The sequence below is a fragment of the Epargyreus clarus genome, unplaced genomic scaffold (assembly GCF_041222505.1).
Source record: "Epargyreus clarus isolate Ecla_fem2 unplaced genomic scaffold, WU_Ecla_fem_2.2 ptg000008l, whole genome shotgun sequence".
NCBI classification, from domain to species: domain Eukaryota; kingdom Metazoa; phylum Arthropoda; class Insecta; order Lepidoptera; family Hesperiidae; genus Epargyreus; species Epargyreus clarus.
The window spans coordinates 2,983,542-2,999,767 of NW_027332216.1; the positions used below are offsets into that span (position 1 = coordinate 2,983,542).

The window sequence follows — 16,226 nt, forward strand, 5'->3', positions numbered from 1 at the left end:
GTATTTGATGCAATTTTTATAAATCGCGCAGCCTGCCGCGCATGTGCTGACTTTTAATGTCGATAAAACAGAGCTGTTCCTAATCAGCGCCATCTATTGAAAAAAGAATACACTGTTTTATGAGTGAGTATCGTATTCAGCTGACATTTTAGTTTAACATTTTGCTACAAGATGGCAGCATATTCGTATAGTAAAAAAATTGAAGGGAAATAAAAAATGTGTCGTGTATGGCAAGTATGAGGGGTACAAAGTAGCTTTAAGAAATTCCTTTAACACATGTACTTAATGTTACGTACATTTTTTATATTCAAGCAATGTGTACGAATTACGTAAAAATACGTTTTAGAGTATCATGCGAAAAAATATTAAACGGTATCTTTATACAATCTCGTTCGTCTGACACAGCCAATTTGCTCCAAAACTATTACACCAAATGAGTTGAAATTTGGTACTCTTATATATATCTTATATCTTATGGTTTTTTAGTTGAAAGATAACTTCTGCAGCTGTTAATGAAATAAAACTGCACTTACGAAAAAAATACGATAAGTAAAATAAAAAAGCGGATCGCCAAAAAATAAAATAGAGTGACTATCAATGTAATGGTTTTACAAAGGATTTGAGAATGTATTCTGTGTAATTCTTGTCTCAATGAGTGTCTGTTTGTAATATCGGCCTCTAAATGAGTTATTTAAACTTTCTTTGATCAGAAAATTGTGGTTTTATTTTTCGATTATACTAATAATACTATCGAAGGTTATTATATAATTTTTATATGGTATTTTGATGCTTTTAAATTGTTAGCAATAACAAAACAAACAAACATCACAATTTTGATAAATATTTTTTATTCTAATAAATGTTGTACAAAATAACTTAAAACTAAAAGAAACATAACTTACAAGTTAGTTTACTGGGTGACTATTAAACTATGTTATGTAGGTACAAAACTTGTAATATGGCGGTGGATAATAAAGAATTATCTATTTTAAATGGTATTACAAACATACATTTTTATTTAAGCCACAAAAACGTAGATTGTACAAATCTCAAAAATGATAATGTGTAACGAGATACCAGAAGTATGCGTAAACTATATTTGATGATCCCTGAATTTCGAAGATTTCATTTTCAGTATAAGTATTGTAAATTGAATACGAAATGATTTTAAAAACAGCCCAGTATATTATGTAGGTACTAAAAGGGGAAATATTTTCAACAATATTTCTAGAAGAATATGAAATTATATACAAAATACACGTACAGGCAACAAACTGACAACTTTTTACTTAATTTGAATTCATTTTACTATCCACCACTCATCTTGTTACTACTATAAATCTTTAAAAATGCTTACAATTAATCGTTAAAAGTATGTAATACACAAACATAATTTTAACTTCGTATTATTTCTTCACTTCACGTGATTTTCGTAACGCAATACCGTGCAACGCCATCTATCGTGGCGTAGAGGCAAAGCGCCGCCGTGTAATTTATCAAATATCTTCTAAGTACTTTATATGAAGTCTTTTTTTCATCTAATTTGACAGATTTTTTTTGTTATGTCATTAATATAAAATGTATCAGGACTGCCTGATAGAATACTTTTAGCAGTTGTAATAATCAATATTAAGTTTCTTTTGAGATTGCGAATCAATAAAAAATATTTTTACAGATAAATAATTGTATCAAATACAACATACCTACTTGCCTAGGTACTAGTTACGTAGTATAGGTAATATTATGTGAGATGTCGTGAGCTTCCACGATCATACATAGGTACGTAGATACTATTATATAAAAATGAATGAATATGCTTTTGACCAAAATTTGAAAAAAAAAAACTTAATGACGAGAAAAATATTACGCCAATTTAGGGGTAGCCTAAGATTATAGTTAATACGTAGATATTACAGATACAGTCAGCAACGTTACATTTTAACATCGGCTACGTATCTACGAGTATTCGTCGTATAGTATAAAATAATATGAGTACAAATGCAGCATTGTATATCTAAGCCTAAAAATTAATAATTTAAATTCGTGTCGCAGTCTTAGTTAAAAATCTAAGCACCTATGAGTTACTTAAAAATAAATGCAATAAGCGTTTATATACAAATGCGTGAAACTTGTCTATAAAATTTCCAATATAATTAATACTTCTAATTTCTAAAAGTTCGATTTTAATGCAACAATCTTTGACTTCGACAGTAATTTTTACAATAAGGTACTATTTATGTTACATTTTCCTTGACATTAAAACGAAAGTATGATTTGTATTAACATGGATTTAGTTTGGTGTAAAGAATGAAGATAGCATCTTTTAGCTTCTTACGTTGAATAAGATACCTCGTGGAAAAGGAATCAAACAAAACGTATACATTATTCTAATTAATATAGAGAGTAGAAGAGTAGGTACCTATATTTTATATGGAATATATGTTGATACCTATGTAATTAATAATAATAAACCTCGTACATTAAGGAGCGTTCCACTAAAGGATTACAGCGATCGCGGCCACACGGATATCATTCCTTATACGAAAGTGAGAGTCTGTATTTGTGATCATCAAGTGGAACACGGGGATAGTTTAACAGTAAATAAGGTAAGATATATTTTATTACTACGGGATGATACAGGATTATTGATATTTATGGAAGAGAAACTGGACGAAGTAAGGTTGAGTTGATAAATGCGATATCACTACGGCAACAAAGACGCACTAACAATGAGTCAGAATAGACGAGAACTTAAATTACGGGAGTAGCCTGTGGTATTGCGCGGAATTCTTGTTCTTCTCGATCACGTAGAACGACTTCGGCTTGCCGTTTCCAGAGAAGTACTTTCTGAAGGATGGCTTCTTCGCTGGGACGTAGTACGCTAACGCGTCTAAGGAGTTCGGGTGGTTGTTAGCGCCCTTGGGCCATGTTGGCGTACTTTCTACGTCAACGACGTCGTCATCGAAGCGCGCTTGTGGCCTGTTCTTCGCGAGTTTCTGTAGAACGGGCAGGTTCCAGTGGTACACTCGCGCTGGTTTCCCGTTGCTCGTCATCTGTAACGGCAATGTTCTGGCAGCTGCGGGCGCGGGGTCGGAGTGGGTATAGTAGCTGGTGTTGGGCGGTAGCTTGATCACGTACATCCTGGAGTCACCGGTCGCGTGTCGCCTGCCCTGCTCTGCGAGACGCTTTCTGTGGTGCGCTGCGGGTATCCTGAGCTTCTTTAAGCCGAGGGAACTCAGTATTTCGTGAGTTGACGGCTCTTTGCTGTCGTCAGTCAGGTTGTTGGTGGACGCTGAGGAGGAAGGTGCTGCGCATGTCGCCGCTATTGCGATTAGCAGCAAGATCGTTGACCTGAAACAAAAATAAAAAAATATTAAGCTTAAAAGATGGTAGAGCTGGTATTGTTTGATAGCGGAGATACTACCGCCACTGCAAAGAGTGAGGCAGTTTTGCATTTCTGTAGAAGGGTGTGGTTGCCGGTTGAATTACACATTAGGCTCCTTACTACTCAGAAGAAGCAACGCATCTGTGACTAGCTTCAGCCTAAATTTATTCTCAAAGGAATTGGTCTTGTCCATGGGCAGTGATAACTTTACTAAGCTGCACGCTCGTTTGTTCCTCCAATTTAAAAAAAGGAAGAAAGTTATATAAGTAGACTACGGTAGACTTTTTGGGACTATGCCATAAAGGGAAAGCCCATTACAGAAATGAAAAGTGGAATTCGTTGTACGCAAGTAACATAAATTTTCCGGCAATCGCTTAACAACCGTCAACTGCGAGTAGGAATTTTTATTCGAGCACTGAGCAAGTGAGCATACGTGCTTACGATTTTCTTACTGTCGGGGAATCTGCAAAGACTGTAAAAGTGACGCATCGATAGGGTTGCCATCCGTACTATTACATCGTAATCAAAAATATATTTAGTGTCAGAAAAACATAGTATTATTTACATTATATTTCACTAAAATACACTTTTTTTAATATTTTAAAGACTTTTTTGTTCAGAAAACAGGCAACAACCCTAGCATAGATAGACGCTCGTTACATATTTGGATTGCTTTGTTACTTTATAACTTTTTAAGCAAATTGATAAAAAAGTTTGTAAAGTAGGTATAGCATGCACGTAACAGGTTGATAAGGATACTTAATAATCGTCAAAAGCATCCAATTTAAAATGATGAATACGCATCCTTATTTTTACTAAAGTGTTTTTTTTTATTTTAATTTGTTTCGTAAAGTTTCAAGAGCTTGTGGGTGTTCTGTACCTATAGCGTTATTTACCTGCTATTTATCTACATATTGACTTTCTTTCATCGACATAGTATAAGACATACTACAATATAACTGGACTAATTGGTACTTTACTGTAAGAATTTAAAGAAGAATCGAAAATTTTATAATAAGTGTATATAAAATAAGTATTAGAGATTTACAAATTAATTAAATATTTTCCTTTAAGTCTTAGTTCTTCCTTCCAATAGATAACTCATATTGAATTTTCCTTCTTTATTGAATAATAATATTCTTTATTGAATGTTTAAAAAAATTTCAATGAAATGAAAGAAATAATTGACGATGAATTTCCAATAAGATTTGTCGTCACTATTTATGTGTCAAGTTTAAATGAATTATCGTTAAAGATGGCGCGACGGCAAAAAAACAGTCATACAATATTTATGACTTAGATCTTCCTAGTCATTCATCAAAGCTTACACTGTACTTCTTAAGAACAACAACCATTAGCAATCATTAACACAGAGTACTATTATTTGAAGATGCAGGGGGTACGGGGTACATTGACATCGGCCGATGTTTGCTGAGCCCGCTTGGAGCCACTCGAGAAGTTAAATAAAGCTCAACTCTAGTGTCCTCGTTGCAACCCGTTGTCATGTCTCGAAGGCAATTAGCATAGTCTATGAAGTTATGCATTTAAGGTTATGTACACACTGGGAGAATGATACGTTTTGTTTAGATATTTTGCGCGTGGCACCGCGGGGTTTTTAAGGATGACTTTGTTAAGCTTAATTATGGTTTATATAGTTTGAAAGTGACTGTAAATTTTCTAATTATCATTATTTCAATTATCGGCCTCTGAATATCCATAACACACAATGCAACAAGTTTTCAAACGTCCGGAGAATAAAATGGTTATTTTATCGAGACAAATCAATTATGATGTGTTAGAGAGTACTTTATTCTGAAGTGCCTCTATGTGCGTAATGTAGCCAGCAAGAAGGTTTTAGTAAGTGGAAATCGTGGACTCAAGAAGAAAGCGCTACTGGGTTTAAATCTAGTTTTTATTGTCTCTCAGGTATGCAGGTTTCCTCACGATGTTTTCCTTCACCGTTTTAGCAAGTGATAATTAATTTCTAATACGCACATAATTTCGAAAAATCAGAGGTGCGTGCCTGTGATTTGAACCTCGGACCCCTCGATCGAAAGGCCGAGTTTCTTGCCAATGTTTAAATCTGTGCAGTTTTTTCTCTCAGTATGCCACCAGAAACGCCGTCGTCATGCATTCACGACGTTAGCCTGTGTTTGTCATAACATAAACTTCGCATAACTTAAGCGCGCTTCCATTCGCAAAGCGTTTAACCCTTCCTAGAAAATGTACACAGTATGCCAGTGAGGTGGTCGTTCAATATACTTGCTACATCTAAACCCATACCTTGTACTTGTATAATTTATAACTGTAATATTCTAGTGTGATTTCGGATTCTCACGTTCCGGAATTCAAAAATCGGGCAGGTAATGTTTTACATCGTTCTGTTCATACTCTGCTCATTTATCATATAATTTATTATATAGGTGAAAGCAGGAAAGAAGAAACTGGTATACTTCAAAGTATTTAAAAAAACTAATGAGATCTAGCTACATTTGGTCAACGTACTGTAGTTTAAACCCCTTGTAAGAGAAGAATGAAGATCCCTGACCAGTGGTGGGGCAATAATTAATTAACGATGAAACGTCTCCACGAATTTTACCTTTATAACGATAACAAATATTAACTTCATTTTCACTTTAATGGATGTCTTCATTGCATACTTCTTTCTTCTTTTTGGCAATATTTGTGCATGTAGAAGTATCGTTATCTACCCATAAAGAGGTAGTAGTAGTAGAGAGTTAAAAGTAAAAGCTTGTATTACAATATGTTAGCAATATATTCAAATTATTTAATTACTAGTATTATTTTAATTAATTATTTTGTGTTATATTTATTCCTGATTTGTCATTTTTATAATATATTCTGGCTGTATGGGTTATACGATTGTGTGCATTAGCATAAACAAAGAATAAGAACGCGCTTGGCGCGACACTTGTATTTTACGCGGGAATAAAAAAGTTGTAAATTGGACAAAGAAAATAGTTTATGTTATTAAATAGAAACATAGCAATTTTATACACCAAGACGTCGACAAAAAATATTTATACGAACAAGTATATTATTATAAGATAAAAACTATCCTATGTCCTTTCTCGGGTCTTAGACTATCTTTGTACAAAATTTCATTAAAATTGGTTTAGTGGTTTAGGCGTGAAGAAGAGACAACCAGACAGACAGACAGAGTTACTTTCGGATTTATAATATTAGTAAGGATTTTATACTGTAATTTACCGCTAATCTTTATAGTTGTCGTGTCATTAATACAACATAACATTGTATTGAATGTAGGCAATAATACATTAGTGGCTTAGATAACTAAATAGCTTTGATACTGAAATACGACAATAATTTTTACCTATGATTGTTTTATGTTAATATATTAACTTAGAACAATTATAATTTAAATTGTTATCTACTTTTAAAAGAAAAGAATCATAGACAGATCGATAAATATTATATATCGGACTTCAATAGTATCTAGAGCCCGATATGAAATAATAAAATAAAACACCGAATAAAGTAAGGTTACAAATTTTTTAAATAGCAGGATTTCTTACGGGCATCTGTTTTAAATTTATAAATTAGATTTTATGAGATCTTAGATTAGATCCAACAAAAACAAGCGCTTTTAATATTCTAATTCATCAGCGGATCTGAATAAAATAAGTCTTATCATTATTTTCTTCGTTTAAAGTTATTTATAATGTTCACAAATAATTTTAAGTTTCATAACCAAAATTGACAAACGGGGGACTGTCTTTTAACCCTTTAATTCCTTAATACTTGCACCTAGCGGTGGGACAGTTAAATCAGCAAAATCCTCGTACACAACGTAAGAAATAATATCAAGCCTATGGATCACGGTTTATAGTACCTCGTTTTCCTATTATCGATTTTACGGGATACAATTCTACATTAGAATATTGGCTACGATCGTTTCGAGGTTTGTACGTGCTTGGCAGACGCCTTCGGGCCGTCGTAAATTATTGCCGGGCAAGAACGAATCGTCGCGATTCCTGATAATTGGGCTGTTGTATTAAATCCAGTCGTTATTTAACGTCAGAGATTCAACTTGCAGGCCAGTATCTGGGGATGGGCAACTAATTTGTTGTAGTGCTTGTGTTTATGTTTTTGTGACGAAAGTTTTAGGGTAAAAGGAATTTACGTTGCTCCCTATTATTATTTCTTGTACGTATCTATTGTTGAAGCTCTTTTAATTTTTTTTTACTAAACTCGGCTTTACTTTGTATACCTCAATAAGTCAATCATTTGGAAATCCTACAGGTATTTCACTTTTATTATCTATCATTTTTGTAACATGTTCCATGTAATTTATTTTTATCTATTTTTTACAACGCTTCGCAGTTTCTTCATTTCTAGATAAACTACGAGTAGCAACTCGGCGGTTGCAGGTTATCACGAAAAGAAGCTGTAAAGTAGATTTTATTGGCACTTTATTTTTAGACTTTAAATTTTGTTTTATACGACTTATGATTAAAATATGTCGGCGGGTATTAGTTTAAATAACGCTTCCGCAATAACTGATTCTAATAAGAAAACACAATCCGAAAGAATAACTTAGATTATTTTCGACACCAAAATGTTTCACAGATAAAACCTTAACACACTTGTTCCACGTATTAAGTTACGCATAATAAATTACACCAAGACCTAAATATATCTTAAGCGCAACGTTGTACAGATTATCTAGAACTAGGTAAGCATTTCAGGTGCAAGCTAGACAGCTTTTTGCGTGCCGGAATGTGACATGGTGATATTATGTTGTAATTATTTAATGATGTTGTAATTTTATTTGCGAGACGTGGTCGGGATGCGTGAAGACATTACTCGTGGGCTAATGACGGCGGCAGAGACTGATGTTGTATTTTTTAATATAAGTAATTTCAAACGTAAGAACATCTATATTTTTAGAATGATCAAGTGTTCATCTCTCTCCCCCTGATTTTTTGAAGGAAAATATGTATAAAAATAATTATCATAGTGAAAGGAAATGTCGTGAAGAAAACTACACTGAAAGTTCTAAATGCAAATGCACAAAAAGCGTGAGAAGTCTACCAATATGGACCTAACCAGCGTGATGGATTAAAGCCTAACCTACCTACGTACCTATTAAGTACTTATTAATATGAAAATTAATTTATGTACAAGTCCGTTTTTAGATGCCATGGGACAAGTTCTCTAGGTTTAGCGAAAACTATTAACAAGTTGGAAAAGTCTGAAGCACATTCAACTTTCAATCTGGTACCTTGTTTAACTAAGACACGACAGAGAAATCGTAAATCAATTCATTAGTCCAAGACATTATGCAAGTGGGTAAGTAAACGGCTGACCCGGAATTGATGAAGTGCTTTTCTTGCAAATAGGTTAGATTTTGACTTGCAGTGCCGTGCCGTGTCAATAAAACCTAGGTTTATGGCCAGGTTCCAAGGCACGAAGGTTTCAACACGAATACTGTGAATTTTGTAACTGTTTTCTACATTTTCCTAATTCATTAAGTATGTATCTATATATTTATATGTAAGTATATTATACATGTAATTATGAATCAATACGGGTAACGGATTTTGTGCCACCTCATCTATGCTCGTTTTCACTTAGAACCCCTGTCTTTTTAGAGCTCTGTAACAAAATTTCATATGGCAGTGGCCAGTTTTTATCAGGTACTGCAGACTGCATACTCAATACATACTGCGTACAAAAATCTACCCAAAAGTATTTCATCGATTAGATTAGTATTCTATGTACCTTTTTCAAAGACACATAGGGCGCAAACATAAATGTCCAAAAAATTCTCAACTACAAAGCAGTTTTTTTATACTATAGGAGTAGCAGACGAGCATGCAGTCCACCTGATGGTAAGTGGCTACTGCCACCCATGGACATCTGTAATCAACCCCAGATAGGATTAGATATTCCTACCTGAGGTCGGCCACAGATGCGCCGCTTCCCCTGAGGACTAAGCTGCAACACCTCGGAAAAGAATATCTCCCACACCACACCCTTCAAACCACTACTGTAATGAGGTAGAAATCGGTGTGGCGGTGCTGCCGGAGTCAAACCACAAAGGGTTCTACCACCTTTAATTTAAGAAGTTAAGAATTTTTAAACAATATTAAGCACGTGACAATTTGATTGCCATTAATTCGTGTCTGAGAGTCGCTAAGGTGTTGTCACGTACGCTCTGACCGGTTTTTAAGTACTAACCAACCCGCTATTCGTTAAGAATGTTTATTGATATTCGATTAAGAGTGTTAAACACTGTTATCATACAGGGAAAGCTCCATTACGACGATTGCCTGCAATTATCCCGGTATTGGAGTAGAAAATCTTGTTATGACTTTCGCTGGCTCTAATATATGGCATACACCATCTGTGACGAATTGCGCAATCTTGTTGCTAGATTAGCTAGATTTCAGTGATTTTATTCAGTTTGTTTGGCCTACTTTAGTAATATAATTCGGTGTAGATTGTGCGAAAATTTATTATCATAATTAGGTTAGTATTAGAAGTTCTTTATAAATTTGAAAAAGTTATTTTAGTTTTTAGGGTTCCGTACCCGAAGAGTAAGAGAGTAACGGAACCCTGTTACTAAGACTCCGCTGTCTGTCCGTCTGTCACAGGGCTCTGTCTCCTGAACCTTTCTAGATATACACTTGATTTTTTTACAGAGTATGTATAAACTGGCTGCTTTAATATCAAATACTAAAAATAAAAAAAATAGAAAACGTTGGAGCTACGGAACCCTCCATGTGCGAGTTCTACTTGCACTTGGTCAATTATTTTATAATTCTCATATTCAGTGAGTGTCCGTTACGGAATAAGTCTAATTTTACAAAAGCGTAAATTTGGGGAGTTATGTTGGAATGCTTAAGTTTAAGGACATTTCCTTATAGACAGATCTAACGATAAGGCAACGTGATGCTAAGTAGTCACTGTCACTGTCACCTATAGACAATCGCAACACCAGAGGAGTCCCTAATATATTGCCGACTTTGAAGAAATGATCTTTATATACCTATGTTGTCCATGTCGTAGCGCCTCTAAAATTCCAGGAAAACGTTCATTCTCAAACGTATATTACTTCAATCTTCAAGCCAATAAAATGCAACCAAATGCACTAAAGCAGTAGCAGAGGGGCCCTTCGTTTAGCAGTCGGTCAGAAAGTCAAGTAAATGAGTTACTGATCACATGAAAAGTCGTGGACAAGCAAATAAATAAAACATCGATTCCCGATTGCTAACAACTGTCTTCCAACGGATCTTGGCAAGTGTCAAATGAATGAAGCATGCAAATACTGTTAGTGCCTATTCACACGTACCACAATCACACTTCACATCGTGCAGGTGGTAGAACTCTTTGTGGTTCGACTCCGGCGGCACCACCACTATTTTTGCTTCATAACAGCAGTGTTAAGCCCTGCTGTATTCTGGTTTGAAGGGTTTGGTAAGGGAGACATAGATTTCCGAGGCGTTCCAGCTTAGTCCTCAGAGATAGCGGCGCATCTGTGGCCGACTTCAGGTAGGAATAACTAATCGTATCTGGGGTTGATTACAGATGTCCATTTACATTTATATAAAAAAAAATAGGTGGTCGGACGCGAATTTGTATGAATTTGCATAGATTTCATTCAGACCACAAATTTGCTATGCAAATCAATTGTGGTCTGTGGATGATACTGACCACATCGCAGCCACGGCGTAACTACTATCATACTACTAGCAACACTACTTACTGCCTACTTCATCAAAATCGCGTCTTTGTAGTTACTACAACGCTACAAGAAACTGCAGCAATGCTACACATAACAACTGCGCATGTCGGCATTGTTCCGCGTAAATTACTCCATGACAGCCATTAATTGGCTGACAGAATTGTCAGCCATTAAAGCCACTTAATGGCTTCCTCCAATTTTTTATAATATTGGATTAGCAAACGAGCATGCGGTCCACCTGATGGTAAGTGGCTACTTCTGTCCATGGACATTTGTAATCAACCCCAGATAGGATTAGATATTCCTACCTGAGGTCGGCCACAGATGCGCCGCAACCCCTGAGAATTAAGCTGAAACGCCTCGGAAATATCTTTCTATGTTGATAGAAAACGACTATGTAGTCCACCTGACAGTAAGTGGTCATTACCAGGGAAGTCGAATATAATTGTGAAGTCGATCACAATTCACAGATATGTTACTCCTGAGGACTGATATGGTCGGTATATGTGTAAGTGGACGGCATTTATACAATTCACTGCAAATAATAGTGGTGGTACCTCCCCGATCTAACTTCTTTGGTTATACCACCTTTTAAGTATGGCTACATGTGAATGGATTTAGGAGTTGTTTTAACGACAGCGTTTACCGATAAGGTATGAGAGATTTAATGGCGGTAAGGTGATGGGATGCTAGCCAAATGGACTACTAGGTTTGAGGTTAGGGCGTACGGGCCGTTAACAGTTTAAATAGCAGGATCACTGCGTGATTTGTGTGACAGTTTGTCGTTGAGCGTAAACTGAATTTATGTTACGACTAACTTTACTTAGTAACGAATAACGGAATGCACGATAAACATTGTAGGAGTTTTTTTTCTCAAATTCCGGAATGAAATTAATGACGATGATGCCATTCTCTCTCAGACGGAGCAGTGGTAGCCTAGTGGTTAAGAAACTCGGCCTCCCCATCGAGGGGTCCGAGGATCAAATCCCAAGCACGCACCTCTGATTTTTTAAAGTTATGTGCGTATTAGAAATTGATTATCACTTGCTAAACGGTGAAGGAAAACATCGTGAGGAAACCTGCATACCTGCACCTAGTGCAGTGTGCTTAGTGCGGTAAGAGTCCCACATAACCCTGTGTCGCTCCCAAGGCATCGGGTACCTTTTGAAGGTTTCCCCCTCGTCAACAAAAAAAAAAGTACCTGCACCTGATTGTAATTGTGACAAAACAACTTTCGTCTAAAATTGTATTTGAGTTCACTTAATTATAATATTATATATTTATACAAACATACACATATGTAAGATTTAAATATACCTAGTTGTTATCTTATTATTTAACTTAACCACGTCTTTATAATTTATCTTAGACATTTTATAGCGAGTCTAACTGTTTTGGTGCTAATTAATCTCATTCAAAACAATAGCTGGGAAGTAGAACAACGAAACTTTAATGCTGAATGACGATAACTCACACAGATAATAACATGATTTAGTTTATACGTCTAGACTTAATATGTTTTAGTAAACGTATTGCTGCTATGATAAATATGCTGCGAATATTATGTATGCTGTCTTTAAAAAAGCATTGTTCCATTTACTTATTATCCCAATGTCAGACAAAGGTCTTCCCTTAGAAGGTTTTAGGCCGAACTCTATCACGTTGGTCAATGTGGATTGGCAGACTTCACACATGGGAGATCTTTTTTATACAGAATTCTTAGATATGTAGGTTTTTATCATGTTTAAAGCTTATATCTCTCAATGTAGGTAATTAGGTACATAACTTTGAAAATCAAAGGTGTTAGGTTCGATTAGGTTAGTTAATATTTTAGCTCTGGAGGACACCCATGAGAAGGCGAATTAAATCATTACGTCTTAATTGATTTTCATTTCAGTAGTATTTATTAGATAAAGGTATAACAGTAGTAAAGATAATCCGAATTAAAGAGTAGATACACAACTTTACACATAATTCCGCACGTGCACATGCAGGAGGTAGAATCAGCTGATTTTATGCTACACACAGTAGTTTGCGTAACCCGGCTTTAATTCGATGATAACAGGTGTGTTGCGCCTACAATTACAATGTTTGTCTTCCTGTTGCCAACTTGGAATACTTCGAGGAGTTAATTTCTGTTATTTGCCTCACAACCAATACGGTAACGATAAAGAAATTAAAGTTTCCGATCTTCTGATCAAGAAATGTTGTTTGAGTGTAATGGGTAGATGAACGTAGCAACGTTTGTGGTAGCTAAGAATGATTATAAGCGATAAATCTGATGGATGCTGTACGGTAAATATAATTATGATGTATCTTATATGTGGTAATATGAGTAGAAATAACAGACTATGGCTAATTTGTCTTTTTATGCGGCGTTTGAACATTTTGTCATTAATCGATTCGTAAAGGAGGATGGACAAATTAAAGTTACGGTATAGCTGAGCTCTCAGTTGTACCAAGGCAATTACTTGATGTAATAAATAATGAAATCCAATTTTTTTTCTTTATGTTTGCCGCTCAAACATAATAGTACACGAAAATAGAGAGACGATACATAATAGAGACGATAGAGAGGCTAAACAGAAATAGAAATGTCTCAATTTTTAGGATTCCGTACCCAAAGGTTAAAAACGGAACCCTATTACTAAGACTTCGCTGTCTGCCCGTCTGTCACAGGGCTTTATGACTGAAACTGAAAGGTGGCCACTTGCCGCTATAATAACAAATACTAAAAATAAAATAAAGTTGAATATTAAAGGAGGTTTCCATACAGCAAACCGGTATTTTTCGGCAATTTTTCAATACTAAGAAGACAGTTGAAATTTTTACAATCCGTTTACTACTATAACCGCTATTATAGAAAGTATAAAAAGAGCAATAAAACATATTTAATATAGAAAAATAAGTAAAATATAATGAATATCTGGTGGTACGGAATCCTCCATTTGCAAGTTCGACTCGTACTTGGGCAATTTTTTCAATACACACCATACTATGACACAAATACACGCCATAATTTTTCTGCACATCCCTAAGGTTGACTGGGAGAAAATGCTATTTAGCATTATGTCCGCCTTTTGTACTACATTGTTTTTAACATGGTCAATAAAGAGTAAATATACTAATTTATAAATTGACACTTCAGTGCGTTCGACATACTCGTAGAGTCTTAGGTACAGCCATAGTAAAGATACTTCGCCGCCTTGAAATTGAATGAAGCCACAAACCGCTTATTATAGTAAGTTCTTTTTTTTAATTCTTGGCAAATAAAAATATTTTTGGGAAAATTTACGAATAAATAACTAATACTGCGTAATTTACATAATAAATATATAATTTATAATAATAATTTCAAATATTTTAGGGACATTTTAGCACGGAGACGTGGCAAAACTTTTTTACGCAACAATTTCAATTCTCAAAACTGGGTACATTTTCTTGTTAGGAGTGAGTAATCTTTACTAATCTATGGGTACAGCACTCAGAACCGTTTTACATTCCCATCAACATTTGCATCGTGGCACCTGAGGCACTAAATGACTTGATTCATAACCATAATTGGTAAGGTCAATCTTGCACTGTACTAGTTTTAGTGACAATGACTTGAATATTAATATGTGAACTAGAAACATCCAGGTTAATTGTGCAGTTGTTGTTAAGGCGTTTTGTTTGGTACTAGGTTTTTCCTTGACTTTATACGTGTAGCATTTGATGTTATTCTGAAAATCCCGTCTTAAACCTCATCTTATGTATAAAATTCTCGTGTCACGAAATATTGTTATTAGTTACCGTACTCCTCCGAAACGGCTTTACCGATTTTCACCAAATTTTATATGCATATTCAGTAGGTCTGAGAATCGGCTACTATCTATTTTTCATGCCCCTAAATGATAAGGGTTGTTCGCTCTTAACACAAAGTTTGCCAGGTCAGCTAGTTTAAGTAATAAAAACGTTGTAAAGAAAAAAATAAAAACAGCAGCTGGAAATAATAAGGCGGTTCGAACTACGTATATCAAAATTCTGCCATATTCAAATGTAGATTTTGTTAAAAGAAGCATTATGCATATACTTTGCGGATGCTTTGCTTTATGGTTGAGGACGACCGTTTTTTTTATAAAAGAGTACATATTGTACAAAGAAGTAAGAATACATTATTGTACTGTTCAAAGATATTTACAAAAACTTTCGGTAAAAAGTTACAAAGGACCAACAATCATACAAAAGTCATGTCAGCAAAACCAAAAACCATAAGGCATAAGCTTTGCGATTGTCTGCAGTTTCGTCTCAGTAAAAGCTGCACAAACGAGCGTGTTTTAATCAATCACGCATGCATCCGTTGTGTAATGCATGCCTTGCAGTGATAATTAGCATAGAGTGAGTGCAGCAAACACTTTGGTACAATCGTGGGCAGTGCAGCTTAAAACAAGCTCGTAAAATGTAATGCACATGCGAATTTTTTTCACGGTCGATTTCACCAGAGTTATAATATTTACTATTAAAATACAGTGACAGTTTTATTGCCTCTCATTGGATGCGAGGTTCAAATCCGAAGGTCGAAAATTATGCACGTATATCTTATAAGTTAATTAACGGTGAATATACATTGGTGACTTGACATGACTATACATTGGTGTCTAAGAATTATTTAAAAATAAGAAGGTGTGTGGAGGCCACCAATTGTGTGAAGGCCAGCGCAGTGGACTATACCCCTCCCACTCTGAGAGGAGACCCGTGCCCACCATTTTGCTGTGACTGTTCGCTTTACCGTGTACCTATAATGATGATGTTCTGACATATACCTATTGTTTATACCTAACTAGGCTCACTCTATACTTTATAATTACTCTGAGGCCTTAAGACGTCGCAATTACGAGTTTAATTTACTATTTTTAGCATCCGCCCGCCTAATTGATTTTCGCTTTATATTTTTTCTTTTGAACGGCTAAAAATAGTAGAATTAGCTATTATGCAAATCTTTTAAGATCATTATGTAAATTAGTATCGTGTTACAAGTAAGAGAAGTCAAGCTTGTAGTTCTAATTTAATGCGTGTTTAAGACGCAAATTATGCATGATCCCAATACTTTGACGAGGCCTACCTAGTCCG

General features: G+C 35.2%; 1 protein-coding gene across 1 annotated transcript in view; it reads right to left on the reverse strand.

Moving 5' to 3' along the window:
• Positions 1-827: 827 nt before the first annotated feature.
• Positions 828-16,226, reverse strand: part of LOC140744142 (uncharacterized) — an 83,048-nt gene continuing 67,649 nt past the window's right edge. Inside the window, exon 2 of the mRNA XM_073075620.1 lies at positions 828-3,351. Coding sequence (XP_072931721.1) covers positions 2,757-3,351 — 595 coding nt within the window. The 3' untranslated portion in view covers positions 828-2,756. The remainder of the gene's footprint in view (positions 3,352-16,226) is intronic.